Source organism: Syngnathus leptorhynchus, chromosome 20, assembly GCF_054491065.1.
Source record: "Syngnathus leptorhynchus isolate UIUO chromosome 20, UIUO_Slep, whole genome shotgun sequence".
Taxonomy (NCBI): domain Eukaryota; kingdom Metazoa; phylum Chordata; class Actinopteri; order Syngnathiformes; family Syngnathidae; genus Syngnathus; species Syngnathus leptorhynchus.
In genome coordinates this window covers 5,091,863-5,117,475 of record NC_141214.1, presented here as the reverse complement: position 1 = coordinate 5,117,475, position 25,613 = coordinate 5,091,863, and the positions used below count along the sequence as shown (strand labels likewise).

The 25,613-nt window shown below is 43.3% G+C and overlaps 6 protein-coding genes and 1 long non-coding RNA gene across 15 annotated transcripts; 5 read left to right on the top strand and 2 right to left on the bottom strand.

Annotated features, from left to right (window-relative positions):
* Positions 1-272: 272 nt before the first annotated feature.
* On the bottom strand, positions 273-4,059 carry LOC147041044 (uncharacterized). The gene is made up of 3 exons (XR_015062965.1): positions 3,945-4,059; positions 3,282-3,359; positions 273-2,133 (listed from the first exon to the last, which is right to left on the bottom strand). It is a non-coding gene; the product is annotated as an uncharacterized LOC147041044 (long non-coding RNA).
* On the top strand, positions 885-6,826 carry znf706 (zinc finger protein 706). 6 transcript variants are annotated; one of them, XR_015062964.1, is made up of 13 exons: positions 885-975; positions 1,035-1,144; positions 1,230-1,341; positions 1,406-1,447; positions 1,517-1,568; positions 1,648-1,680; positions 1,761-1,820; positions 1,897-1,968; positions 2,037-2,125; positions 3,300-3,366; positions 4,868-5,013; positions 5,159-5,316; positions 6,683-6,826. XR_015062964.1 is itself a non-coding variant. In XM_085901112.1 (12 exons), exons 9-12 carry the CDS (start codon positions 2,102-2,104, stop codon positions 5,252-5,254), a joined length of 333 nt encoding a protein of 110 aa, XP_085757238.1. In that variant the 5' UTR covers positions 885-975; positions 1,035-1,144; positions 1,230-1,341; positions 1,406-1,447; positions 1,517-1,568; positions 1,648-1,680; positions 1,761-1,820; positions 1,897-1,968; positions 2,037-2,101; the 3' UTR covers positions 5,255-5,829. The 6 variants fall into 6 exon arrangements, 5 of the variants coding, with proteins under 5 accessions (XP_085757238.1, XP_085757239.1, XP_085757243.1 ...); XM_085901112.1 differs by lacking the exon at positions 6,683-6,826 and having other exon boundaries at positions 5,159-5,829; XM_085901113.1 differs by lacking the exon at positions 6,683-6,826 and having other exon boundaries at positions 1,648-1,693; positions 5,159-5,829.
* LOC147041042 (14-3-3 protein zeta-like) lies at positions 6,733-10,792 on the top strand. Of its 3 annotated transcripts, none has more exons than XM_085901107.1 (6): positions 6,733-6,883; positions 8,078-8,388; positions 8,516-8,639; positions 8,759-8,922; positions 8,997-9,092; positions 9,453-10,792. In XM_085901107.1, the coding sequence occupies exons 2-6, from the start codon at positions 8,092-8,094 to the stop codon at positions 9,534-9,536; spliced, it is 765 nt and encodes a 254-aa protein (XP_085757233.1). In that variant the 5' UTR covers positions 6,733-6,883; positions 8,078-8,091; the 3' UTR covers positions 9,537-10,792. The 3 variants fall into 3 exon arrangements, with proteins under 3 accessions (XP_085757233.1, XP_085757234.1, XP_085757235.1); XM_085901108.1 differs by lacking the exon at positions 6,733-6,883 and adding an exon at positions 6,994-7,536; XM_085901109.1 differs by lacking the exon at positions 6,733-6,883 and adding an exon at positions 7,593-7,615.
* LOC147041041 (polyadenylate-binding protein 1-like) lies at positions 9,459-15,731 on the top strand. Of its 2 annotated transcripts, XM_085901104.1 has the most exons (15): positions 9,459-9,544; positions 10,851-10,907; positions 12,455-12,648; positions 12,902-13,017; positions 13,143-13,282; positions 13,369-13,463; positions 13,528-13,665; positions 13,742-13,837; positions 13,901-14,255; positions 14,342-14,443; positions 14,511-14,626; positions 14,707-14,785; positions 14,901-15,031; positions 15,092-15,179; positions 15,257-15,731. In XM_085901104.1, the coding sequence occupies exons 1-14, from the start codon at positions 9,505-9,507 to the stop codon at positions 15,155-15,157; spliced, it is 1,725 nt and encodes a 574-aa protein (XP_085757230.1). In that variant the 5' UTR covers positions 9,459-9,504; the 3' UTR covers positions 15,158-15,179; positions 15,257-15,731. The 2 variants fall into 2 exon arrangements, with proteins under 2 accessions (XP_085757230.1, XP_085757229.1); XM_085901103.1 differs by lacking the exons at positions 9,459-9,544; positions 10,851-10,907 and adding an exon at positions 11,772-12,227.
* Positions 15,732-15,899: 168 nt separating this feature from the next.
* On the bottom strand, positions 15,900-16,774 carry LOC147041040 (type-4 ice-structuring protein-like). Its single transcript, XM_085901111.1, has 4 exons — positions 16,673-16,774; positions 16,530-16,595; positions 16,326-16,452; positions 15,900-16,241 (listed from the first exon to the last, which is right to left on the bottom strand). Exons 2-4 carry the CDS (start codon positions 16,573-16,575, stop codon positions 16,028-16,030), a joined length of 387 nt encoding a protein of 128 aa, XP_085757237.1. The 5' UTR covers positions 16,576-16,595; positions 16,673-16,774; the 3' UTR covers positions 15,900-16,027.
* Positions 16,775-18,197: 1,423 nt separating this feature from the next.
* On the top strand, positions 18,198-22,867 carry lix1l (limb and CNS expressed 1 like). The gene is made up of 6 exons (XM_085901106.1): positions 18,198-19,188; positions 20,363-20,526; positions 20,599-20,739; positions 20,806-20,901; positions 21,002-21,079; positions 21,226-22,867. The coding sequence occupies exons 1-6, from the start codon at positions 18,834-18,836 to the stop codon at positions 21,475-21,477; spliced, it is 1,086 nt and encodes a 361-aa protein (XP_085757232.1). The 5' UTR covers positions 18,198-18,833; the 3' UTR covers positions 21,478-22,867.
* Positions 22,868-22,998: 131 nt separating this feature from the next.
* Positions 22,999-25,345, top strand: sf3b4 (splicing factor 3b, subunit 4). The gene is made up of 5 exons (XM_085901105.1): positions 22,999-23,127; positions 23,690-23,818; positions 23,971-24,672; positions 24,772-24,933; positions 25,005-25,345. Exons 1-5 carry the CDS (start codon positions 23,094-23,096, stop codon positions 25,178-25,180), a joined length of 1,203 nt encoding a protein of 400 aa, XP_085757231.1. The 5' UTR covers positions 22,999-23,093; the 3' UTR covers positions 25,181-25,345.
* Positions 25,346-25,613: the final 268 nt, after the last annotated feature.

The window sequence follows — 25,613 nt, the reverse complement described above, 5'->3', positions numbered from 1 at the left end:
TTTAGATCTGTTTTGGAAAATGTTTGGTTAAAAGGAAATTTGAGACACGGAGGTAGAGTTTGCTAATGCAATGTGGAAAACAAATAAAAGTCAAACCTATCATGAATGCTGGTTCATATTCAAATTGACAAGGATAAGGCTGCCTTGTGCACTTAAAAAACAAAAAATCTCTATATTCAACAGTTTCATAGCATAGACAAGTTTTCCATTTGCAGAATGAACATGTCTAACAGTTTCAAGCACAAATGTATAAATGTGCACAGAACCTAAAATTCAAATTTAATTTGATAGAGGGTTACATCCAGTGGCAGTTCAAAATCGATACATTGATCCCTCAATTCCAAGCAGTATCCACACTGAAGAGTGGACTGCACATGAGGTTAAAAAAAAAAGATATGCAGCAATTATATAACTTGAACATTTTGAATTAATCAATACATAGACAACATAAACAACAGACATGACGAAAACTACAAACAAAATAAGAATTTGCAGTAGATACCTGTGATTAAATAATGAACAGCAGATGAATGTAAACATATATTTCCCGATTCAAGATCATGAGCGTACTTTTGCGCTAGATTCTGGCTATGTATGCACGCTTGCTCCATTTTGCTCCTCTTATTTGTCTATTTATTTATTGTTTATTTCAGGCATTTGCTTATTACTTATTCATCGCTCTTATCTATATTTTTTTTACTCTGTGCTATTTGCTTGTATGTGTTGTGTGATGTGTCTAGTCACCGTGGGACGGTGGGAAACGTAATTTCGATCTCTGTGTCTTACCATGTGAACTTTTATTTTATTTTTTTCCCCTCTTATGCTTGTTAATGACGTCATCACAAAAATACTATTTAAGACGTCACAAACGCGACAATCATTCTCTTGCTTTCTCTGACAAGAGTCACGTCGTGCTGGTCCACCTGCTGCGCCACACGCTTTTCCACTGCATGCAGCGTTGAAGACTTCGACAAGGTAACTTTTCACTTTTTTTATAGCCTTTTAAAACTAACTGCTTTTAATCTCTCTTTCAGCGTTTGGACGTGCTTACGCCTTGCTAACATGCAAGCTAAAAAAGTTGCTCTAGCGTTGGCATTTAACGTCTTCTACGACCATAATTGCATCGAACGTCGTTTTGCCGAAGGTAAGACAAAACGTTTGCATAAATTCACAACAGGATGAATCAAATATTTTGCTGCATGCGCATTAATTGTCTCCTCTGTCTACAGGTGCGACTCCTCCAAATGAGCTGAATAAAGTGGATTCACACTTAAACCCTTTTAATCAACTGAATCTAATCTCGTTTCTGGCGCAGATGAACCAGATTAACAGCAATAAAAGGCAAAAATTCCGTTTCTATTTGGATATTTATTATAAAACTAACCTTTTTTTCTTTTGTCTGCAGGTGTCAAAATGGCCGACTTACTGTCCGATGAGACGTTTGCAGGTATAGTCATGCTGAACAATGACTGAAAACTTAACACTAGACAAGTTGTAACGTTACTGTGTCTTTCAGGCCAACAAACTGACTGGAGAGAAGTCCAGAGCTGCACCTGTATTCTCTAATGGTGAAACACACAAGCACACTTTCATACATGAACAATTAGACCAATTAAGCATGTGTATTCTTCCCGTTTTGTCCACCAGGTGGAGCCAAAGGACCTGCATGGATTGACTGAAGTAAACTCTCCAGGTTTTATCCTTGAATGACAAACTGGACAAATCAATATGCTTAAGCCGTTTTTTATTTATTTTTTCAGGTGGTGCGGGTGGAGACAATCAAGAAACGAGGAGTCATGATAAACCTCCTGCCCAACATGGTGACTGGTGACAAAACTTAGCAAACATTTAGCACCATGGCATGTTAAGAACACTAACCTTTTTCCTTTCTCTCAGTGCATGCAGCTTCCAGTAGGAGAAAGACCCTCCACCTGCTGGGCCAAGAAATTCTTCCAAACTGTGCCAAAGGTATTCAAGGCTATCCATTATCAGCGTTGAAACTTTCAAATCAACCTGACTGTTCTCTTGGTTTGCAGGTGTGGCCGTCCAGTAGAGTCTTTGCAACATTTCAGAAGTTCGTCCTCCTGTTACTCGTGCACAAATGACCCAAAGTCTTCAGCGCAAGGTTTTGGTCTACAGTTAAAAATAAAAACAGTTAACTTAAATTTGAGTCTGTCAATGTTCCTTTTCTTCACAGGTAGAGTCAAGTCAAGTTTATTTGTATAGCCCTAAATCACAAGCAGTCTCAAAGGGCTTCACATAGACAATCAAGTGACAGCAATTCAATTGCAACCACTGTGAGTCATGCGAGATGCAGGCTAACAGTCAAAGACTTGTGTCCATGGCAGTGACAGAAGGCCAACACTCACTTCAAGACTGAAAACTACCTTCCAAAACCTAAGTGCCATTGCAGCAACCACCAAGCATGAAAAACTTCAAATGAGTGAAGCGAATTTGCTCTGAAAAACACAAAGACTTGCATTCCAGTTGATTCATTTATTGGACAGAAAAGCAGTTTGAAACTTTTAAGCAGTCAATGTTTGTGTGGGACTAATTTAGTTGCACACAAACTTTGACGACAAGCCTTGCATGGAATCAGCTTAAGTGTTTGATGAGCTCAGGTATGGAGTCACTTCTAATGACACAATTGCCACCAGGGGGAAGGTGAGCACATGCAAACAGCTGACATCTCTCACTGGGACAAAACCCAAGTGCCAGGTACTGCACAGTACCATCACCACACACTTTTGGACGTGTTTTTCCATGACACTGATGCAAACCAAATTAGTTCAATATTAATAAAACGTACATTTCTGATTAACTTGGTTTGCATTAATGAGAGGTGTATAATGATGAAGTTGTACAGTACCTGGCACTTAGGTTTTGACCCAGTCAGACATCACATCTCTCATGGGACAAAAACTAGGTGCCAGGTATTGCATAACATCTTGATCACACATTTTTGGTTGTGTTTTTCAATGACACTGATGCAAACAAAGTTAGTTCAACATGAATCAAATGTATATTTCTGACTAACGATTTGCATCAATATCATTAAAAACACATTGAGAGGTGTTTGATGATGAAGTTGTGCAGCAGCACCTGGCACTTAGGTTTTGGCCCAATGAGTGATGTCAGATGTTTGCATGTGCTCACCTTCCACCTGGTGGCGTTTGTGTGCTATTAAAGTGACAGGAGAGGTGGTTGCACTCGCAGCCACCTCGAGGTGCAATGTGACATCACACATCAGCTCTTCAAGGACAACATGCATACTCACTCACATTACGTTCCAATTGCAGGTTGCCATCCTTTCCAAATGTGCTGTCGGCTGCACCTCTGGGGCCCAAACCTCCACAATCCTGTCAAGTAAGCAAAAAAAAAAAAAGTTACGAGTCGCTTTAATTGACACAAAAGGTTTTTCAATTTTATTCATTCATATCAATTCATTCTATTAAGAGAACATAGCTGCCCTTTTAATGTGTGAATTCCCACATGCGCCAACACATGTAATGGATTTGTGTGAGCAATCAGCTCTACGCCTGACATGCATGTTTACATGTTTTAAATGTTTTTTTTAATGAATTTGTTCTTTTTCGTTATACTATTTCCTTGGCAGCTTTAATGATAAACTCTTCTATTTATCACACTTGATCTAACATCGAATATCACAAACTATGAAAGGACCGAAACAGTAATAGAATGCTCAACTATAGAGCATTAGCGCCCTCTGTGGGCTACATGTTGTACTGCACCCACTCCACTTTAAATGTCTTTTGACTTCTGAAATTTATGGCCAATCTACTACCTAATTGTTCTACGATAGCTAGCTAGCTAGCTAGCTAGCGAGCAACAAATAAACTCAAGGAGCCCGTGACGTAATGACGCTCCTACATATTTACATGTAAACAGAAAATAGAGTACTTGAAAATGTTTGCAATACTTACTCAAAACACGGCGAATAGTCACCAGAAGAGGTGCTCGGTGAACTGGCGTGCGTACGGTATCCCAGAAAGCTCAATACAAACGGAACCAAACGCGTTTGGTAACCTGGCAGAAAATCGGAGCGACGACGCCACCACATTGTGTACACAATGGCACCCTTATATTAAGAGAACTATTTAAAACAGGCAGAAGTGGAGATAAGGTAATACATCATCATATTATTTTGTTTTGAGAATGTGGGATTTCCCCAAAAGCTACAGATCGTTAACATACTGAAGTGGTATATTTTCAGACTAAAAACAGACTTTAACATCCATGTGCACCCCTGATTCATTATAAGGATTTAAGGAGAAGAGTTAATCGGATAATGATGATTTCCTTTTTTTCTTTCGTTAATTTGTGGATGATTGGATCCCAAACACTTGTGTTTACGATAGTCTTTGAATCTACCAGTGACGTCATCTTCTCAGTGTGAATTTAGCATCTGTCACATTTTTTGTTTCGGGTTCGTTGGAACAAGTACGACTCCCATACTACTTTTACGAGGTAAGTTCAAAACATTTCCGTAAGATAAAAAAATAGGATAAAATTGGCGTGCTGAGGTTGCTAACTAGCACTAAGCCAATGCCCACTGCGTGTCCTAATGAGGGGGGACTTGCTAGCTGGAATGCTAATCCAGGTTACAACCACTGTCCCTTTTTGCCAAATTGTCAATATTTAAGCAATATCGGACATTACATTTGAAGAAATGTTGAGATCTAAAAATCGTATGTATAACCCCATTCACGTATTTATAAGAGCACGTTGTGGTTGACCATCAGATTGTTAGCCCAATTTCCCCTTATGTTCCTCAATGGATCATTCAAAAATCTAAAGCTTGTGTAGGTCAAAACAAGTGATTCAAATTTCACATTTTATTATTTAGATTTGATCACCATGGCCCGCGGACATCAGAAGATCCAGTCGCAACAGAAGAACGCCAAGAAGCAGGCCGAGATGAAGAAGGCTAAGGGGCACGACCAGAAGACCGCGGCCAAGGCAGCGCTCGTCTTCACCTGTGCCGTGTGCCGGGTAAGTGTATACATTTAATTGAGTTTTTTTTTAACTGGGTGACTGGGTTGTATTTTAACTTAACATGAACTTTAAGTCATATTTTCTCAGTGTTTACTATTGGCAGTTTCTGCAGTAATGTGGTCTGTGTTTCTCTTCCACACAGTCCCAGATGCCTGACCCCAAAACCTTCAAGCAGCACTTTGAGAGCAAGCATCCCAAATCACCTCTCCCCCCTGAGCTGGAAGGCGTGGAAGCATAAAAACAAAGTGTCCACCACTCTTTGCCCTTCTCTCTCACTTGGAAAATGACTACTTCGGTTCGGTGAGGTTCCTCTTGTACCAGCTCTGCACTCTTCTTGATTCTTTTTTATTTAAAACATTAAGAGTGATGTCGCCAAATGAAAAGTAAATGAACCTGTAGGTTTGATTTGCCGCCCGGCGACAAATGAAGACTTCTTGATGTGTCCTGCACATGAAATAATTGTCTGCTGATCCATCATTGTAAATTTTGTGACGGTTATTTTGTTTTCCCCCCCCGGGCGCTGCTCTTGGGCCGGGGTTCGACCTGGTTTGGGGGGCGTGCACGTGGTTTCAATGACTTCCGTCGTAAGAGGGGTCATAGTGCTCACACGTGTCATTGTTTAACACTGTATTCGTCTCACCTCGCTAATACTAAACCTCAATATTGGCTCGTCACTAACTGGCCAGGCTGCTACTAAAAAAAAAAAAAAAGCAAAAAAAAAAAGCAAAGATTTAACAATTTACAGGGAAGTGTCAGGAACTGGAATGTATGCTCACTGTATTATAGTGTTTTATTAAATTTTACTTTGTGGTACATCGGCCTCTTGGTTGAATTTATTCCTACATTAGTCAAATCAGCGAAGCCCCAGGCTTTGGCTGGGTTCTGTATTGAAGGCAAGGATGTGTAAAAAAAAAAAAAAAGTGACACGAAATGAAATTAGCTGGATTAATGAGGTGAAAGAATAAATTCCCAGCAGTTATAGGTCATCTATTTCCAGACACAGCCTTGTGGCAACTGCACAATCCCGTTCTCAACGTTCAAATTCAGGCTCGGGAAGTTGTTGTGGTAACAGCTTTTGTGAGTGCATTCTTTTTTTTTTTTAAAAGGCAGTTCAAGGAAGTTTCCTTCCCGCAGCCGCTGACATGGTGAAACTTGAAACCCCACCCAAAACGTCACTGGCAAAACCCAATGAATGGAGCACAGTTCCCACGTTAGTCACTTAGGAAGCTTTCATCAAAGATTTTTCTCGCATTTGCTGCTTCAAATCTGTGACATGTGGATCTGAGGGGAGAAAATTGGAAGACAGATATAGAAAGGGAGGTTCAGGAAGGAAATGAGAACAAAAGCAGGTTTGAGCAACAAAAGGATGTAAGGTTGAATTATTAAAAACAGGTATGACAAGAAGAGGATAGAGGAAAGAATGCAGAAATGTAGGTTTGAGATAAAGTTAGGATTCATGAACAAATTGATGTGATGGATACAATGAGCAAAGGAAATAATATTTAAAAAAAAACAAAAGGACGCTGGAATGACACAAAGTCAAAACAGAAAAAGAAATATTTTTATATAGTTTAAAAAATGCCCACCCACTTTCTGTATAATATATATTCATAAAATGTTTCAGCATATTCCTCATTGTATCGCCATTTTCCCCTCCTTTCTGCAGTTGCCCTGGCAACCGGGTGGTGACGTCACCGGTCCCAGCGCGACCCTGCTGTTTCGACTTTGATTGGAGGGAAACCCCGTGGACGAGCCGAAGCACGAGCGAACGAACGAACGAGCGAGCCATCATCAGCTGTGCGTCCCGGGAATCAGGAATCGGGAGTCAGGAAATAAGACACAAGCTCCATTTTAACGACCACCACAGGTTAGTCGCAGTGGAAAAGCGGGGGGGAAGTCCCCGCTCCAGCGCACCGACGGCTGGGCCATTTCTCCGTCGATGCCGGGCGGGGTCGTGAAAATGCAGTCAGGGCTAGCGGGGGGAGGGTTCCGGCTCTGGCTCGCTTGAATGGAGAACCGCGGTGGTGATGCTCGCTCATTGTTTGGCTGGCTCATGCGACCGCGTTACACGGCTTCGTTTCCTTCCTATTATTCGCAAATGACGATTTTTCATGTGCATTCAATTGACCTTGAAACGACCGATCTGTAACGATCGACTTAACCCAACTACGACTCTTTTTTTTTCGGGCATGTTTTCCGGGAAGCCGAAGGGGGGAAAAAGGGCGTTCACTAGCGACTAGCGACTCTGCAAGCTAGTCTCCGTTCATTTCCACGTCCCACCAGCACAAAATGAATTCTCACAAGAACCCCTCCCCGCGTAATGTTTTAAATGCTCCGATTTTTACATTCCATATTAGACTAGTGGCTTGGGTGTGTATTTCTTTCGGGTGCAGGTGTGTATGCCAAACCTGGTTAGCCGACATTCCACAGAAGGGCGCAGGTGGATGTGACTCACAAGCGAGTTAGTGCCATTTTGATTGTAAATGTTCATTTTCTAAAACGGCCTTTTCGAGTCACACGGTAAGACTGCGTCTCATTTCTTTAAAGCTGGTAAAAGAGAGCAGGGGGGAGACCCTCCGGGGGCTTACTTTTGCATAAGGTACATGTTTTTACCTGTTCTTAAATGACGGCTACCATTTTGAGAAAAGGTCCTCACTCGTGGTTGTGCCACTTGATAATTTTATCTGTCAGTCAACCATCCCTGAGGATATATTGAATTTAGAAACAAATGAAACAAACAGATGACTATTAAAACGAGGGTTAAATCTTAGCGGGGTCTTTGGTAACATTCCATTGAGATTTGCTTAGTGCTGCAGTGCACCTTTTGAATTTTAAAGTTCACTATCTCGGTCCATTTATGTTTTTCTATGGAAGCTATTTTTGGTTCGACCTCCTATTCCAGTTTTTCTTGTGCGTGTTCTTTCTGGAACACCCCTAAGATGCCGCCATGGTTGCCTGGGTTGTTCATGGATGGTACAGAGTGTCTTTGTTACTTGTAAAAAGCAAGAAACCAAAATCTGTCAACCTCACCTCCTTTGTCATCTCGAACACACGCTTGCAGCCAACGCAGAAGCCATGTCGGACAGGGAGACCCTGGTGCAGAAAGCCAGACTGGCAGAGCAGGCCGAGCGCTACGATGACATGGCGGCGGCCATGAAGGAGGTGACGAAGAGCAAGGATGATGAGCTGTCCAACGAGGACCGCAACCTGCTCTCAGTTGCCTACAAGAACGTGGTGGGAGCCCGAAGGTCCTCGTGGAGGGTGGTGTCCAGCATAGAGCAGAAGTCGGAGGACAGCAGCAAGGCCAGCTTGGCCAAAGAGTACAGGGTGAAGATCGAGAAGGAGCTCAACGACATCTGTAACGAAGTTCTGGTTAGTAACACTCATACTTTCATCAGAGATGATTCTAAGTGTCCCTAAAGTTATTTGATTTGCGTAGCAATATTCTAGTCTGTTAACCAGCATTATTATCATGACAAAAATGTTTTCTGTCTAACAGGACCTGCTCAACAATCATCTGATTCCCAAAGCTTCTGCTGCCGACAGCAAGGTCTTCTACCTGAAGATGAAGGGCGATTACTATCGCTACCTGGCGGAGGTGGCCTCTGGGACCGAGAAGGCCGGTGAGTCAAATGTCCAAGCTTGGCTCAGTCAAGGACAAAAAAAAAAAAGACTTTCCAGTACTTGGAATGCAGAATTGGGATGGTCTCAATTTAGCTCTTGCCTTGCACCCTCCCGACAGAAATCATCGAAAACTCCAAAAAATCCTACCAGGATGCCTTGGACATCAGCTATAGCGACATGCAGCCCACTCATCCCATCCGCCTGGGCCTGGCACTCAACTTTTCCGTTTTCTACTACGAGATTGACAACTCGCCCGCAGAGGCCTGCAACCTCGCCAAAAAAGTATTGAACCTCGTCAATTGTATTTTCCGATGCCAAAGATGACTGTTTAAACGCTGGGCCGACTCTCTTTGCAGGCCTTTGACGACGCCCTCGGCCAGCTGGACTCGCTCAGCAGCGACTCGCACAAAGACAGCACCTTGATCATGCAGCTGCTCCGTGACAATCTGACTGTGAGTCGCCTCGTCGCTGTGTCCTCGACTTTTTTTTCTTTTAGTGAAGCTTACTAAGCTTTCTCATAGGCGGGAATTTATCTGCCTACTGATTAACATCTAAAGAAATCTTCTGATTTTCTTTTTTTTTTTTTTTATGTGAGCTTCCTCCTGCTTGTGTGTAATAAATCTTGTCAGATAGTAACATTGGTAGCCAACTTGGGCTCACAAGCATAGCGGTGACTCATAAGATTCGAGGGTGTGGCTGCGAGCAACGTCCCATTTCCCAACGTGTGTGTCATGAGCTGCTGTATTTGACCCTGGCTCAGCGCTTTTGTGTATTTTATTCCATTTTTTTTTTTTTTTTCTTCTCAATGGCAGCTGTGGATGTCCGACGTACAGGCAGACAGCGACGAGACGGAAGCCCCAGCGGATGCGCCGGCAGAGGCAGCAGACAAGAACTAAACTCCTCTGTAAGATGAAAAACAAAAGAAAAAAAAATACGTTTTTTTTTTTTTAATTATTACCTCTCACCAGCCTAAGTTGTGTGTGTGTGTGTGCTCGTGCGTGTGCCCATACATGCACATATATGTATGTTTACGCTCCGCTCACAGCGTGTAAAGTACAGTATGTTCATCGAAAGAACACCTCCACTGATTTTTATTTTTGAATGAGCATTACTCAATGTGTCAAACAATGTTTTTAGTTAAGTCCCTATGTATCCCCCCTTTTTTTTTTTTTTTTTTTAAAGTTCCAAATTAGACCGTAGTTTATGGTAGCAAGCTGCCACTGTTACAGGACAAAAACCAACCTCAAACTATATTTTGATACTTTGTATGTTTTTACTTGAACTAGTGTGACACTTGGGTCCGCAAAAAACAAAAAAAAAACCTTTGAAACACATCAACTGAAACAAAAAGGATCATCCAGGTCTGATACTTGTCCGGTTTACACGCACACAAATCCAGGTTTCATCTGACAAAATTAGTGGTTAAGCCGTGGTCAACGTTTGTCGTTTTCACGTCGCCCCCGTTGTTACTTTTTACGGAAGGTACATGCGTCACACTGGCTCAGTGGGTTCTAGATGCGCTCGAGTAGCATACTTACTAAAGTTCTTTGCGTGAATGGACTTTTTTTTTTTTTTTTGTCCAACATTTTTCTTTTTTTTTTGGATGTGACAGTTACGTTCCATCCCGCTGCCATTTTCTTCAGTTTATATCCTGCATACTTTGCCTTTTTAACAAAACAAAAAAACGGCCTGATACTGTAACTTTGTTTTGCTACTTTTTCTATCAAGGTGTTTATTTTGTATGACCTATTTGTGTGTATTTTATTCCCTCTTTGACCCCAGGAATGTATGCGTTTCTCGTAGTGTGGCGTGAGAGGTAGGTGTGCTTTGAAATTGGCACTTATTTTATTTTTTTTAAATTTGATTTTGCTTAGGATTTAGCTTGAACCAGGTGAAGCGTTTGCGCCGTCCGTTTTTGGAAGTCAAAGTTGATGCTAATTTGCTAAGTAACTAGGAAACAGCGTTTTGGACCATTTAGTCGACACAAATTAGTGCTGGTTTCTTCTAATCAATGGTGGGTAAAAAAAACAACTATGGAAATTTCAAAAAAAAAATGGGATGCAGGATTTGAAACATGTTGCAGGTAGCACTCTCAAAGTACGTTATTTGGTTATGTGCTTTCATGTGAGACCAATTAAAACATTAAATCCAAGTATGTTGTGCTACACGTGTTCTGCTTTTGTGTTCACATGACTGCAATCACTACGCAGACTTTCACATCAACACCTCTGCAGCTGATCTGAGGAAAAGATTGTTTATGAAATGTGGTAAGACAATTAAGACAAGAAAATCTTATTTAGAATGTTATGTCAAAATGTACATATGTTACAATATGATTATATTATATTTAATCGTGAGGTAACTGTAACATAAAGCATTTTGTCAAATAGTACTTCAAATGTGTACGTTTTCAAAGATAACGCTAAATTTTAACTTGGTATTATTGAAGAAATGCCAATAAAATTACAGATGGGAGAGAATCAAACGACGTTCTACCAAATGGCCACTAGATGTCGCTAAAACCCAAGTATAAGTGAATCTCATTTCGGCGAACAGCTAAATTGCAAGTAGTAGCAAAACTGGACTGTCTGTAATCTGGTGTGTGTCTGCTTCTTTGGAGAGTTTTAGGGTATTTTGGCAATCTTTGTCAATTGTAAACTTGCCAAATCTTTGTGATTCCTTAAAGCCGCCACACTTGATTATGGGGACCGTTTTGTACATAAATGCACCCAGTCATGTTTATTTTATTGATTTGCTCTCAGAATGTGCAAAAAAAAACACCTTCCACCAAAATGAATAACTATACGCCCGCCAAATCGTATTATTTGACCTTTATACAAAAAAAAAAACCTTCCACAAAAATGAATAACTATACCCCCGCCAAAGCGTATTAATTGACCTTTTTTAAGGCGCGCGGTTCTCCCTAATATTGTAACTACTGTTAAAATCTCATTTTTGCGTCCCGGAAATGCGTTTGAAACGAAAGTACGAGACGTGACGTCCAGGCTATTATCCCGTACGTCTTTCTGTTACTTTTTCATGATGTAATAAAGTGCCAATTGTGCTCAATCCACGGTGAGGTGATTTTTTTTCTTTTTATATGACGTTTTTGACGCGCGTCAGTCACATGGAACCGGTGAGCCTTGACAACTTGGAATAAGTAAATAAATAAAAAATATATAGATACAAGAGCTCGTCGGTGCTTTCACATAACCCCTGCGGGGTTCGGTAATTCACCGGGGTTAGGGGGGAGCCACAGCCCCCTTAGAAATCTGTGTTGCTTCATTTTATGTGATTTTATGTTTATTTTAATATATATATATAAATAGTGATTATTTTGTTAAAGCCCTGACAAAACCTTTTTCTCCCTAGCCCGAGGAATTAATAACAGAAAAGAATTCATTTTTATTTTTGGCCAACCATGGCCGCACTATATGTAGGCGACTTGCACGCGGATGTGACAGAAGCCATCCTTTATGAACGATTGAGTCGAGTGGGAATCATTTTGTCCATTCGCGTATGCCGAGACATGATGACTGGGTGCTCGCTGGGATATGCGTGCGTCAACTTCCAGCAGCTTGCAGACGGTAAATAAGAGCAAAGACATAAGAACACAATCATCCATTCCTGCACTTTTAGTGAGCTTCACAGTTGACAGATTCCACATTTGAGTCTCACCCCAACCCTAGACTAATTGAGCTTTTTACAAAAAGTCTTGCTAAGCACTAAATGACTAACCCAGTGGTCTCCATACCTCATTTAACTCAATGACTTTTTAATATAAACCAGATTTATTTGTATTTGCTTCCCACAGCCGAACATGCGCTGGATACGATGAACTTTGAGCTGATCAAGGGCCAACCCATGCGAATTATGTGGTGGCAACGGGACCCTTCGTTAAGGAAGAGCGGGGTGGGGAACATCTTCATCAAGAACTTGGATCGCTCCATCGACAACAACGTCCTGTACGACATTTTCTCCTTCTTTGGCAACATCCTGTCTGGCAAGGTATTATAAACAATTCCAAACAGTCGCCAACAAACTTTAAATCGAACGTGACAAACAATTGAATGCAACTCAGATTCAGCTTCTAGGCCACGCCCCTTAAAGGGTAACAAATATTTCATTCCCCTGTAGAAATTAAATTCAGGGGTCAAGGTAGAAATGTTTTTGTAGATGTTCATCAAAGTGCCAATTTTGCATGGTTTTAATTTCTAATTGGATATTCAGAGTGTTGAACAACACTTTGCCTCTGCTGTAGGTGGTCTGCGATGAGAACGGCTCGAAGGGCTACGGCTTTGTGCACTTTGAAACTCAGGAGGCGGGCGAGAGAGCCATTGTGGAGATGAACGGCAAAATTATTAAGGACAGAAAAATGTATGTTATTTCGTTTGCAAAAATTATTTGGTGTCAGTTCCAGGCACTTGAAATGGTGGCAGGTCGGAGGTTATGTTGTGAAAAGACGACTGCTGACTTTTTCTATTTGATCTCCATTTCAACAGATTTGTGGGCCACTTCAAATCCCGCAAAGAGCGCGAGGCCGAGTTGGCGGTCCGAGTCAAGGAGTTTACCAATGTCTACGTGAAAAACTTTGGCGATGACGTAGACGATAACATGTTGAGGGATATCTTCAGGACCTACGGTCAGTCGGTTCCTCCCGCAAGTTGGTGACATTTCTTTTTGTGAGCTCCCTGGCTGGTTCCTGTACTGTTCCTGTGTGTCGCCTAGGAAACACCACCAGCGTCCGCGTGATGATGGACGAACACGGCTCGTGTCGAGGCTTCGGCTTTGTCAGCTTCGCCAGGCACGAGGATGCCCAGAAGGTAAAACCAAAATAGGAGTTGCAAGAGATGGCGGTATGTCAATTAATCTATTTGTTACGATTAGGCGGTGGAGGAGATGAACGGGAAGGAGTTCCACGGCAGGATGATCTACGTCAGCCGCGCCCAAAAGAAAGTGGAGCGCCAGGCCGAGCTCAAGCGCATGTTTGAGCAGATGAAACAAGATCGCATCTCGCGCTACCAGGTCAGTTTGGAACTAACCAAACACTTTCTTAAACACAAATGTTATGGAGTGACCAGATCCAATTTTGCCCCTCCAGGGTGTCAACTTGTACGTGAAGAACCTCGACGACAGCATTGACGACGAATCCCTACGTAAAGAATTTGCGCCCTTCGGAGCCATAACCAGCGTCAAGGTACCGCCGCGGCCCTTTTTTTCCACGCCTTGCCAGCCTGCTGACTCAGCTGAAAATATCCAGGTAATGACGCAAGGCGAGCGCAGCAAAGGCTTCGGCTTTGTCTGCTTCTCGTCTTCGGAGGAGGCCAGCAAAGCGGTGGCGGAGATGAACGGCCGCATCGTGGCTACCAAACCGCTGTACGTGGCGCTGGCCCAGAGGAAGGAGGAACGCCAGGCCTATCTGACCCGCCAGTACATCCAACGTATGACCAACACGAGGCCCGTGGCCAACCAGGTCATCAGCCCTTACCAGGCCGGGCCACCCCCGGCTTACTTCATAGCGCCCGTTCCTCAGGCGCAGAACCGCAACAGCTCTTACTTTCCGCCGGCCGCCCAGGTGGCCCAACTGTGTCCAAGCCCTCGCTGGGCCACGGGAGGTATCCGCTTACGACAAGCACAGTGGCTGCCTTGTCGTTCATCAGCTAATCAGAATTCATGCCTTGCTCCGGTTCATATCGCGCAGACTACCAGAACATCCCCGGCGCCGCCCGAACTAGCCCGCCCAATTATGCTTCTGGGCGGCCGGCCTCCTGGGGGGCCCGCGGCATGCCCGGCGAATGTGCTGGTCGGTCCTCATTCATTCCTAAATCCTCCCAAAAGTACAACTTCCTTCTAAATAGATGTCCTTACAGCCTCCCAGAGTCTGAGTCCCCGACCCGATTCCCCGCTGTCCCCCGTGTGCGTGGTTCCTCAGTACAAGTATGCCTCGGGAATCCAAAGCTCTTCCAACCACATGCAGCCTACGCAGGTAAGTGACTTGACTTGACTTGAGACAAAATTGCTACATCCATATATAGTTAATTTCCTACTTCTTTTTTGCTTACTCAGCCTTCTGGCCATACTCCGAAGACTCTGACGGCCTCCGTGCTGGCTTCTGCTCCACCACTGGAACAGAAGCAGATGCTGGGTAAGCCTACATGATCAAGTCTGCAGATGGAAATCTCCATTTAGGACATAGAAAATTCAACCCCTGGAGTCACTGAGGAACATAAAATTTAATGAGCATTCTCTTTCTCTTCCAGGTGAGTGTTTGTTCCCTCTCATCCAGAACATGCATCAAGACCTGGCAGGGAAGATCACCGGCATGTTGTTGGAGATCGACAACTCGGAACTCCTCCACATGCTGGAGTCCCCGGAATCTCTCAGTTCAAAGGTGAGAAGCTCTTAAATGCCTGGCACACACCAAAATGAGCTCACAAATTGTTTGTTGTAGGTGGACGAGGCCGTGGCCGTCCTTCAGGCGCATCAGGCCAAGGAGTCGTCCCAGAAGGTTTACTGATGCTCCACAAATCCCACCCGAGGTAAAAAAAAAAAAAAAAAAAGGCATCGTGTGAAATTATCATATGTGGAAGGTGCTTTATATTTTCCTCATTTTCAGTGAGGATGTCCTCAAGTTATGATGGCAGGAAGTGAAGGATCTGAGCGAAACACCCCCAAGCAAACAGAAAACAGATAAGAGGAAAAACTAAAGTATCAAAATAAAAGTAAACATTTTTAAAAAAACGGAATATAAGTAAACAAAAAGTAGGAGAATACAAGCAAATGTAAAAAAAAAAAAAAAATTCCGAATACAACAGAAAAAAAATCCTACAAGTATACAAACCATAAAATAGCAAATCAAATATGAAGAAAAACGTCAATAAATTTTATTAGCCAAATGAAATGACAACATTGAAATATTTTTCTATGAAGGGGTTTTAAAGTGAGTCTTTTGTGCCGTTTTATATATATTTGTACTCATTTGAAATGTTTGAGCTGTACCAAGAGCCACTTTAATTTGACTGCCCGTATTTTTTTTCTATTTACTTTTGCTCAAATGGCCAAGTCAAATAAACATCTCTCCCACAAACAAATTGACGCTTCCATCTTACCGTCAGTAAAAACCAAGCGTCAGTTTTGATCCATGAAAAGAAATTATCTCAAGGGGAAAAAATGAGGAAAGGTGTCCATTTCCTGTGATTTTTTTTTTCCCCCTGCTCCTATTGGTTGGAAAAAAAAAAACACATCGATACACACGCTGCTGTGTTTCAAGATTTTATTGCACATCTTTGGTTTTGGAGATGAAATCGTCCATATCACAAAGGTATGGAAACACATGTGGAGTCCAAAAGGGAGTCAGTCCATGGCTACAGATTCCCTTTTTGACTTTTTAGTTGGTCAGGGCTTTGGCCTGCTCGGTCAACTGCTTGAGGATGGCTTCCATTTGCTCCTGGAACTTCTGCACTATGGGCTGCATTTGTGTCTGGATGCTGGTGGCCATGGGCTCCATCTGCTCCTGCATGTTGGTGGACGCTGCCCTCATCTGCTCCTGGACCTGGGCCACCATGGGCTCAAACTGGTTCCTCTGCTGCTCCAGGAAAGCCCTACGACACAAAAGCATATCATAAGCGCCTCCTCAAAATTTACGGCAGGTTGTTGAATATTGTCTGAAGGGGTGTGTAACTCACAGGGCCTGGCTGCTCAACTCCTGAGTGTTGATCAGCTTGGTCAGCTCCTCGGTCATCTTGTTCTTGATCTCCTCGAATTTCTGGCTGAGAACTTCCAGCTCAGAAGTAGCATCGGCGGCAAGGCTCCCTGTGGAAACGGCAGGTTTTTTTTTAGCGAGTGTAGAAAGGTTGCGTCGTGATATTAGCTTGAAAATCTTCCCCTACCTTGAGCCAGTGCGATCACAACAAGGGCGGCGATGATGAGTTTCATGGTTGCAGTTTGGGTGAGACCTAGAAAAGATTTTCAGGCATCTTATTTGAATATTTACAATTTATAAAACAATCTTAATGTGCAGGATAGAACATACCTGTGGTACAGGAGGATTCGGACCGGATGATGGTGGCTCCTTGCCCGTTTGGAGCCTTTCTTATAGTCGGGGTAGCAGTGTGCGATCCTGATCGTGATTGGCTGAGATCTAGATATCGGAATGCAATTGGACAGGTTGCGGCGCTGACAAAACATTATTGTGACCCTTGCTGCTGCGAGCTCCACTTGGCTAAAGTGAACCCAAAGTCCAACTGCGTCGGTGTGTTTGCGTGCGTTGCGCAGAGTTGTCTTATCATGTTGACTGAAGCAAACTCTTGATGACTTGTGGGTAAACGATGATGCAGGACATTTAGTACTGCTACGTAAGCTTCCTGGAAAACACAATATATAATTTCCCGACTGGTGCCCTTAATCAATTTTTTTGTTAATTGGACTTTTATGTATTTATGTATTTATTATTCTTTAATATTATTTATATTTAATTTTTATAATTTATTCATATTATTATTCTTCCAAATGTATCAAGGCTATTCCCGACCAAATTTTAAGGTATCGGTCTCGTCGAAGCTGCCAATACCAGCCACCGATACTAGTCCAAAAAAAAATAATAATCACAAATTATCCATTCATTAGTTTCTTCAAAGTACAGTAATAATAAAATAAATATTAGCCTCCAATGTTTGAAATGGTCCTCCTCACCTTAATCTTAATTATATAATGCGATATGAGTGACTGACTAGAGGAGCATGTGGATGCAAACCTTCTACCTTTGCTTGCCAGGTGTCGTCTTTCTTTATCTTTATGGCTCTGTAAAAAAAAGTCATTAATTATCGATCACACTCCCGCCCGTCCTCTTGCTATTTCTTTTTTATTCATCGCCAGGAGCCCATGTGTGCTCGTAAATAAAACCCCTGGCGATAAATCCCTCTTTGTGTGTTGAAATTTCTTAATGAAAGACAGATGTTGGGAATTGTGGGAATGCGCGGCATGGTTTTTTTTTTTTTTTGGGGTAGGGGCGTCTGACTGGCTGGTCAGAACAAAACCGTTCAACAAAATGCTAACAATCAGCATCTCTGAGTGTTGATTTTTTTTTTCTTCCATATTGTCATGTAGTTAAACATTGAATATTTCTATCATGCATGCTTTTCATCGATTGTGCCAAATTCAGACTGACAACAAGCGAACAAAATGTCCCTAAAAAGACAATAAACTGTGGTTATTAACAAATACGATATACCACGGCTCCATCGGTTTTACATTTGATGCATACTTTTGCCACTTTAATAACTTTTCAGACCTTTTAGCACGTCGACTCATGATTGACATTGTGCTTAAATTTCACCTTGTTCATTCAAACTGTCACAGGGGACTGAATTTCCAAAACATAGCCAAAATGGAGGACAGAGTGGAAGAACCAAATATGAGCAATGACATCATCTCTATCGCAATGTGGATCTCCTTAAAACAATGTTCCATCTTTCCTTCTCTGGCCTTCTACCAGACCACAGAAAGAATGAACATTTATACGAGACATGGGGGAGCGAGGTAGGGGGGGGGGGCAGGTCCCATTTCCTCCTGTTTTTCCCATTATGAAGTTGGTTGTCTTAAAGGTTGACCGCCATTATCTTCATCTTCTATTGTCACGTTGTGATAAAGCGTGATAAATGAAAATATGGGGCATTGTGTAGAGTTACGGTGAAGGAGGCACATTTGCAGGCCAGACTGGAAGGAACAAGAGGGGGCTCAAATTTCTTGGCCTAATATTTCTGACTTTCCAGTGCTGCCTTCAAGTCATACACAAAAATCGAACAATCAAACTTTTAATGTCAATTAAAAGTTTTCTTTGTTGTAAAATCACAAAATATTGTATAAAGTAATACACGTAATGAATCTGATGTGTAACTTTTAATTTTGTTCGGTGAAATTTGTAAGAAAAGAGTTCGTATAGATTGTTTGTTTGCTAGAGCTTTAGGTTTTACGTGTTGTCCCTGAAGGCAACTTGACTGGCAGTCCAAACAGGCAGGCAGGATGCAGACCAGAACAACAGTCAAGTACAGTTCGGGTTTGTGGGCGGACAAAACCCAGCTGAATTCAGTTTAATTCTTTCTTTTTTTTTTTTTTTTTTGGGAGCCCATAGCCGACCGTCAGTTTGCTCGGTACCGATTGCATCCGGATCCATTTCAACCGTTGCAATTTGAAGGATGGAATCTCACACACTCCCGATCCATATCCGCCCTCAGCGGCTGCAACCGGGTATCGGCTTCGGTTCGGGGCCGACCGTCGGCGGGACGCTCCGATCCTCCTCCGCCTCGTCGTCTCTCCGGCCCGGGGTGACGGTGCCCATCCCTCCGTTGATGCCGTCACCACCGTCTCTGGCCGCTTGCTCGGGGCCTCCGCCACCACCGCCGCCGCTGCAGCTCCACAGCCTGTACGGAGGAATCGGCCTGGGTCTCCCCACCGCCGGCCACTCTAACCCGGGGAACCCGGCGGTGTTGAAGGAGGCGGTGGAGGCGGTGGTCCGCAGTTTTGCAAAACACACGCAGGGTTACGGTCGAGGTAAGCACTTTTTTTTAATACCTTTTTCACACTTTATGGATAATTTAACCTTTAGAGGGTGAAATAATTGCAAAGTTTTGACACCAAATAAAATGTGCAATACTTCCTTTAAAAATGTCCCATATTGGATGAATATAAAGTTTAAACAGTTAAACTTACTCTGTTAGTCTGTTTTTAATTCAGCGATTCTTTTGCATACCACTAGAGGAAGTGTGTCCCATCTTTAAATGTAAACTAACTCAACTTTTCCTTCTCCTCTACTATGATTCTAAAATCCAATGCATACTTTTATTTCAGTACATTTCCTCAGTCTTCATTAGTTGTACCATAATATCAAAGTCAAACTAACTTAATTTTGGCTGTAATATCCTTGAAAAAGTGCCCTTTATTCTCAATAACTTTTTTAGCTACATCTGAATTTTGCTCATTTTAAGTCCATTTCGAAGTCAGTGTAACATGTGTTCCAATTCATTATAGGATTAACTACTAAATCTTAAAAAGGGATTACATTAAAGATCAATAAGCTGTTAGTTATTTAGACCAAGACACATCAGTTGCGTAAAACAGAAATGATACTGTTATCATTTTATTATTTTTGTCTATTATTTTTTTCAACGTCGCACATTATTTTTGTTTCATGTGTTGACTGTGGTTTTATTTTTACGAGGAGCCGCATTGCATCGTCACTGCAGGTGTACCTAATGAAGCGTCCAGTGACTGTAAACAAACATACTACTCAAACTACTGACTAATAATAATTATAATAACAGGGATATGGATCATCATTACAGGCTTGGGAATAGTCCTCTGGGCGACACCGTGATTTACGGAGCGAATCCTCCGATGTCATCTAGCCAAGTACTCGATGCTGGATCCAAAAGGAAGCGGACCGCCCACGTTTGCACCGCGTCGCCACTGCAACATTAGTCACTTTTGACAGCACTATCATATCATGGTGCTGGGCCCATCCAAAACATTTTTATGACTGTTTTTTTTTTTTTGCTGACTTTTGCATTCTTTTAAATAATCTGGAGATGCGCCTATTCCTGCGCCACACCCTCATGAAGGAACCAAGTGCAAAATTTTGTGTTATGAAGAAGAAGAAGAAAAAAAAGCAATTCCAAAGTGAACTTGAGCTACTTATGTTGAGGCAGCTTCCTTGTCTGGTGTGCAGTGAACGTGGTGGAGGCCTTGCAGGAGTTCTGGCAGATGAAGCTAAGCCGCGGCGCCGATTTACGCAACGGAGCGCTGGTGGTGTACGAGATGGTAGCGTCCAGCAGCCCGCCGTACGTCTGCTACGTGAGCCTCCCGGGAGGCAGCTGCTTCGGAAGCTTCCAAGTACGGAGCCTCGGCGTTTCAAAGCAAACGCTTAAATTCCGACCTCACTGTCGTATTGATTTATTTTCACAGTTTTGTCCCACCAAAGCCGAAGCCCGACGTAGCGCCGCTAAGATCGCCCTGATGAATTCCGTTTTCAACGAACACCCGTCACGACGCATCACCAACGACTTCATCGAAAAGAGCGTCAGCGAGGCCTTGGCATCTTTCAATGTAAATCCAACTTTAATTCACCCCCCGAATTAAATTCAGATCCTAATAATGCGGCGTCTCTCACAGGGAAATAGGGAAGAAGCCGACAACCCCAATACGGGAATCGGGGCGTTCCGCTTCATGCTGGAATCCAACAAAGGCAAATCAATGTTGGAATTTCAGGTACTAAGACTCTTAAACAGTTGTGGGGGGGGAGGGCGTATCAAGAGCCTTGTGAAATTGCTCATAATAAAAGACAACTGCGTGTGTGTTCATCTTTCAGGAGCTGATGACCGTCTTTCAGCTCCTCCACTGGAACGGAAGCCTGAAAGCCATGAGGGAACGCCAATGTTCCCGTCAGGTAGTCAATCCCGCATGCCTTCAATTTTCGCGCTTGCAGCTTTTTCCCACACATCGCTTCTCACATGACACAGAAAATTGCACAACCACAATTTGGGTAATCGCTAATCGAGTTGAACTTGAGTTTTTTTTTTGTCCATCTCGCAGGAAGTGCTAGCTCACTATTCGCATCGGGCGCTGGACGACGACATGCGCACGCAGATGGCAGCTGACTGGGTGAACCGCGAGCAAAGCGTGGCGGGCACCGTTTCCCGAGAGCTGGCGGCCACCGAGCGCGAGCTGGAGGAGGCGCGGCTGGCCGGCCGCGAGCTACGCTTCTACAAGGAGAAGAAGGACATCCTGATGTTAGCCGTGGGCCAGCTGAACGTCGCCAACGCCGCCACGCTTCCCTCGCACTAAACAAATCCTCAGGTAACACTTCCTGAGGATTATTCCCGAAGCACATCCAGCCACAAACAAGCTCAAAGTCTTGTTTACTTTTTTTGGTGCCTAACAACGTTTACCTTTTTTGTCAAATTGGCCAACCAGCTGGCTGGAGCTGACATGTCTTGTCTAAAACAGCTGCAAGTTCACTAAGCCTTTTATTATGACTGAAACAGTACACAGAGGAGGCTTGGCAGTATTATGCATGAAAATGACATTGTTGTGATTCTTTTGTATTATTTCAGTCGCTCTGAAGGCAGCTCAGGTGTAACGGTGTGTTTCGGAATCCCATCGCGGTACAACTAGGACCTTATTTCTGCTACAAATGTGACATAATACATTTCCCCGCTAATTTGAACCTCATATCGTCTGCGTGTCAAAAACAACAAAGGAATTGAATTCGCAGGCCTCAGTAAGTCGACACGACGAAATAAATTGGTAGCATGAGCGCTAAAGTCGTTTCCCTCTCGTGGTGCACAACATTAGATTAGGAAGGATTTAATCATCCTTACAACCACTCAGAGGTATGTTTAATCCCTTCAGTGATTTTAGTTTGTGCAGAAAAGGGTGAAAATGGCAAACAATAGACCATTCACATGATGCGATGCTCACTCTTGAGAACACTGCTCCCATATTTATGCCCGGCCTTGCCTTTCACTTTATGATGATTGTATTGTCTTATATAAAATACAGTATGTCTATGTAAGAAGGAGATATGTTACTTCAACCATTTCTATCACATTTCTTTTAACGCAGCTTTTGTTCTTGTATTAAATGCGGGATATGAGAAGTCCAGACGCCCCTGGTGGGTCATGGCTTGTTGCTGTGATGAGACCACAAAAAATGTCAGGAGACCATCTAACCTTTGATTATCTGAGCACACGCAAAAGTTTGAATGTGAATGGTTCATTCTGAAAGCAGACACATCCCAAGAGGGTGTGCACACTTATGCAGTCACAATGTCTGTATTCTTCCCCTCTGAACAAAAGGTACAGGTTTTAGGTTTCACATTTATTTACCTGACTAGGCGTGTTGACTTTTCTATATCCGCTGTATTTTTTTGCCTTTGGTGCATGGTGTTTCTAATATGTTTTAACCGAACAGTATTGGTTTCTCAAGGATTTCACAAAGTCATCGTTGTGTGTATTTTCTATGCGAATTTTTGTATTCACTGTTTATACATTTAGTAGATTTATATATAATAAAACGCAAGATGATACATGTTTTTATTTCTTTCAAATGTAATACAACGTTAACTTTTGATCAGGTGACCTTTATTGCTATGTGCACACTTGTCATTTTTAAATCTTGGGCTATTTTCCGTTGTTATTAAAGAGATAATGCTGCAAATTAATAAAAAAAAAAAAAACTCAATGAAATTTCATTAAATTCGAAATGGCCAACGTGGAGCCCAAACGGTCCAAAACCACATCATATTTCGCAAATTAATCGTGTCGCAATTTTGTAGAAATATTCATTTATGAGTGTTCAGAGAATTATTCTTTTTTTAAATGACGTGTTAACTTCCGCATACGTATCCGGAAAAGGCGGGGCTTTCTTCAAGCGGTTCCCCACTGCGTTGTTCATTCAACATGGCAGCGGGACCAATTTCCGAAAGAAATCAAGGTAATTCAATCACGCCTTTGCAAGATATTTGTAGTAAACTGTATTTTTACTATATGTAGCTTTTTACAGCTGTTTTACGTCCATTAAGATACTCTCCTCCGTTCGTTTCCATTGCGGCGCTATTGTAGCTAGCAAGCATGTGCTGTACTGTCGTCCTAACTCCACACTTTGCTCATTCTTCCATTTTATCCGATGTGTTGTCTAATAAACCTTTACATGCTATCAAATACAATAGTTTGTAATTTTCTCCGATGAATCTTTTTGGGTGTAAATCAGTCAGATACGTGCTAACGGATGCGGTTAGCCTAGCAGGCTAGTTAGCGCATAGAGAGGCTTGGGAATGAAGTACGGCAAGAGAAAAAGCTCAATTATGTCTATTTATTTGTTCTAAACGTCTTATTTGAAAAACAGAATTTAATTTGCACGTTAGATTGATAGCTGATTTAATCGTCTATTATGTAGGTTCATCTGACTTAGTCATATATTTATTGAAATCTTCTACCTTTAATGCAACGTACACAGACATTTATTAAAATACATTTTATTTTTCTGAATCTTACAGATGCCACGGTGTATGTTGGCGGGCTGGATGAGAAAGTGGCCGAACCATTATTATGGGAGCTTTTCCTGCAAGCCGGCCCTGTTGTCAACACACATATGCCAAAAGACAGGGTGACAGGCCAACACCAAGGTATGCACAAATACTGGAAAGAAAATGCGTGGATGCAACTAGTAACTACCGAGAACCCCTGTCTATCTGTAATTTGCGAATAATCAATTTAATTGACAAAGCAACTGATAGATGAATCACCTTGCACGAGTTGATTAGCTCCTTCGTTTTAGGATATGGCTTTGTAGAGTTCCTGAGCGAAGAAGATGCAGATTATGCCATCAAAATCATGAACATGATCAAACTTTACGGCAAGCCCATCCGCGTCAACAAGGCTTCAGCACACAACAAGAACCTGGACGTGGGCGCCAACATCTTCATCGGCAACCTGGACTCTGAGATCGACGAGAAGCTGCTCTACGACACCTTCAGCGCCTTTGGGGTGATCCTGCAGACACCCAAGATCATGCGTGACCCTGACACGGGCAACTCCAAAGGCTACGCCTTCATCAACTTCGCCAGCTTTGACGCGTCCGATGCCGCCATCGAGGCCATGAATGGCCAGTACCTGTGTAACCGGCCCATCACCGTCTCCTACGCCTTCAAGAAGGACTCCAAGGGTGAGCGACACGGGTCAGCCGCTGAGCGGCTGCTGGCCGCCCAGAACCCGCTTTCGCAGGCTGACCGGCCCCACCAGCTGTTTGCCGACGCGCCGCCTCCGCAGGCCGTTCAGCCGCCCGTGTTGACCACATTGGGACACGCGGCCATGGGCATGCCGGGTGGGATGCCGCCTCCCGGCGTCTTTCCCCCAATGCCGCCGCCGGGCGCCATGTCGGGCATGCCCCACGGTATGGCGATGCATCACAGTCATCAGGCGCAGGTGGGCGGCCACCCTCCCGGACCGCCGCCCTTCCCGCACGGTTCCATGCATGGAGGTAAAGTCACCCTGATTCATATTTAAATTAGTTCTGAATCATCATTTGAAGTGGACTTTTCTCCTTTCACAGCAGTTTTTGTCCATTTGCATTCCTCAGGTCTGCCTCAGATGCCCATGCCCCCTCCAGCGCCTCCCGGCATGGTGCCCCCACCTCCTGCTCCCCCGGGGTCCAGTCAAGCCCGTGCGCCGCTCCCTCCTGGCATGCCTCCGCCACCCCCCATGGGCATGCCTTCCCGAGCTCCCTACGGACCTCCCATGGGTACGTCCAAAAACTGCCCCTTCCTCGCTGATCTCATGTTTTTTCACACATTGGCTGCCCTTCTGTCTCAGGTCACCCTATGCCGCCCGGTATGAGAGGACCTCCGCCCCCTCCCATGCCCCCTCCGGGCTACGGCGCTGCCCCACCTCGCCCTCCTCCCTTTGGGTTCCAGAGAGCACCACCGATGCCACCCAGGCCGCCAGTCCCACCACCACGGGTTCCCATAAGGCCACCCATGCCAACATAATGCTTCACAAATTGTTTCTTTCATCTCCTTTCATTTCTCTCATTTTGTTTCAGAAAAAGAATCAATTGCAGTTTGTAAGGTTTGATTGTTTTAATAGCTTTGTATTTTAGGTGGGTCACTGTACAGATGAAGACCCCTCTCGAATAAAACCTTTAGTACTATTCATGTTCAATGCCACTTTATTCCAGACCGCGTCGTTGACTCTTGAGTACCCAAGTAAAACAACTCTGATTCAGGATTTTTTTGCAATTAACAAAAGGGCTATTTCAAACCAGTTTTAGTCAATGAAGTAGTTACAGTTTCAGAATGGGAAAGTTTTTGTTGAACACTATGGAACAGGTACCCTGCTAGCTGGAGACCAGTTCAAAGCATCTCCCGCTTCCTACCAGAAGACAGCTGGGATAGGCTCCAGCGCATCTGTGATCCTTGAGAA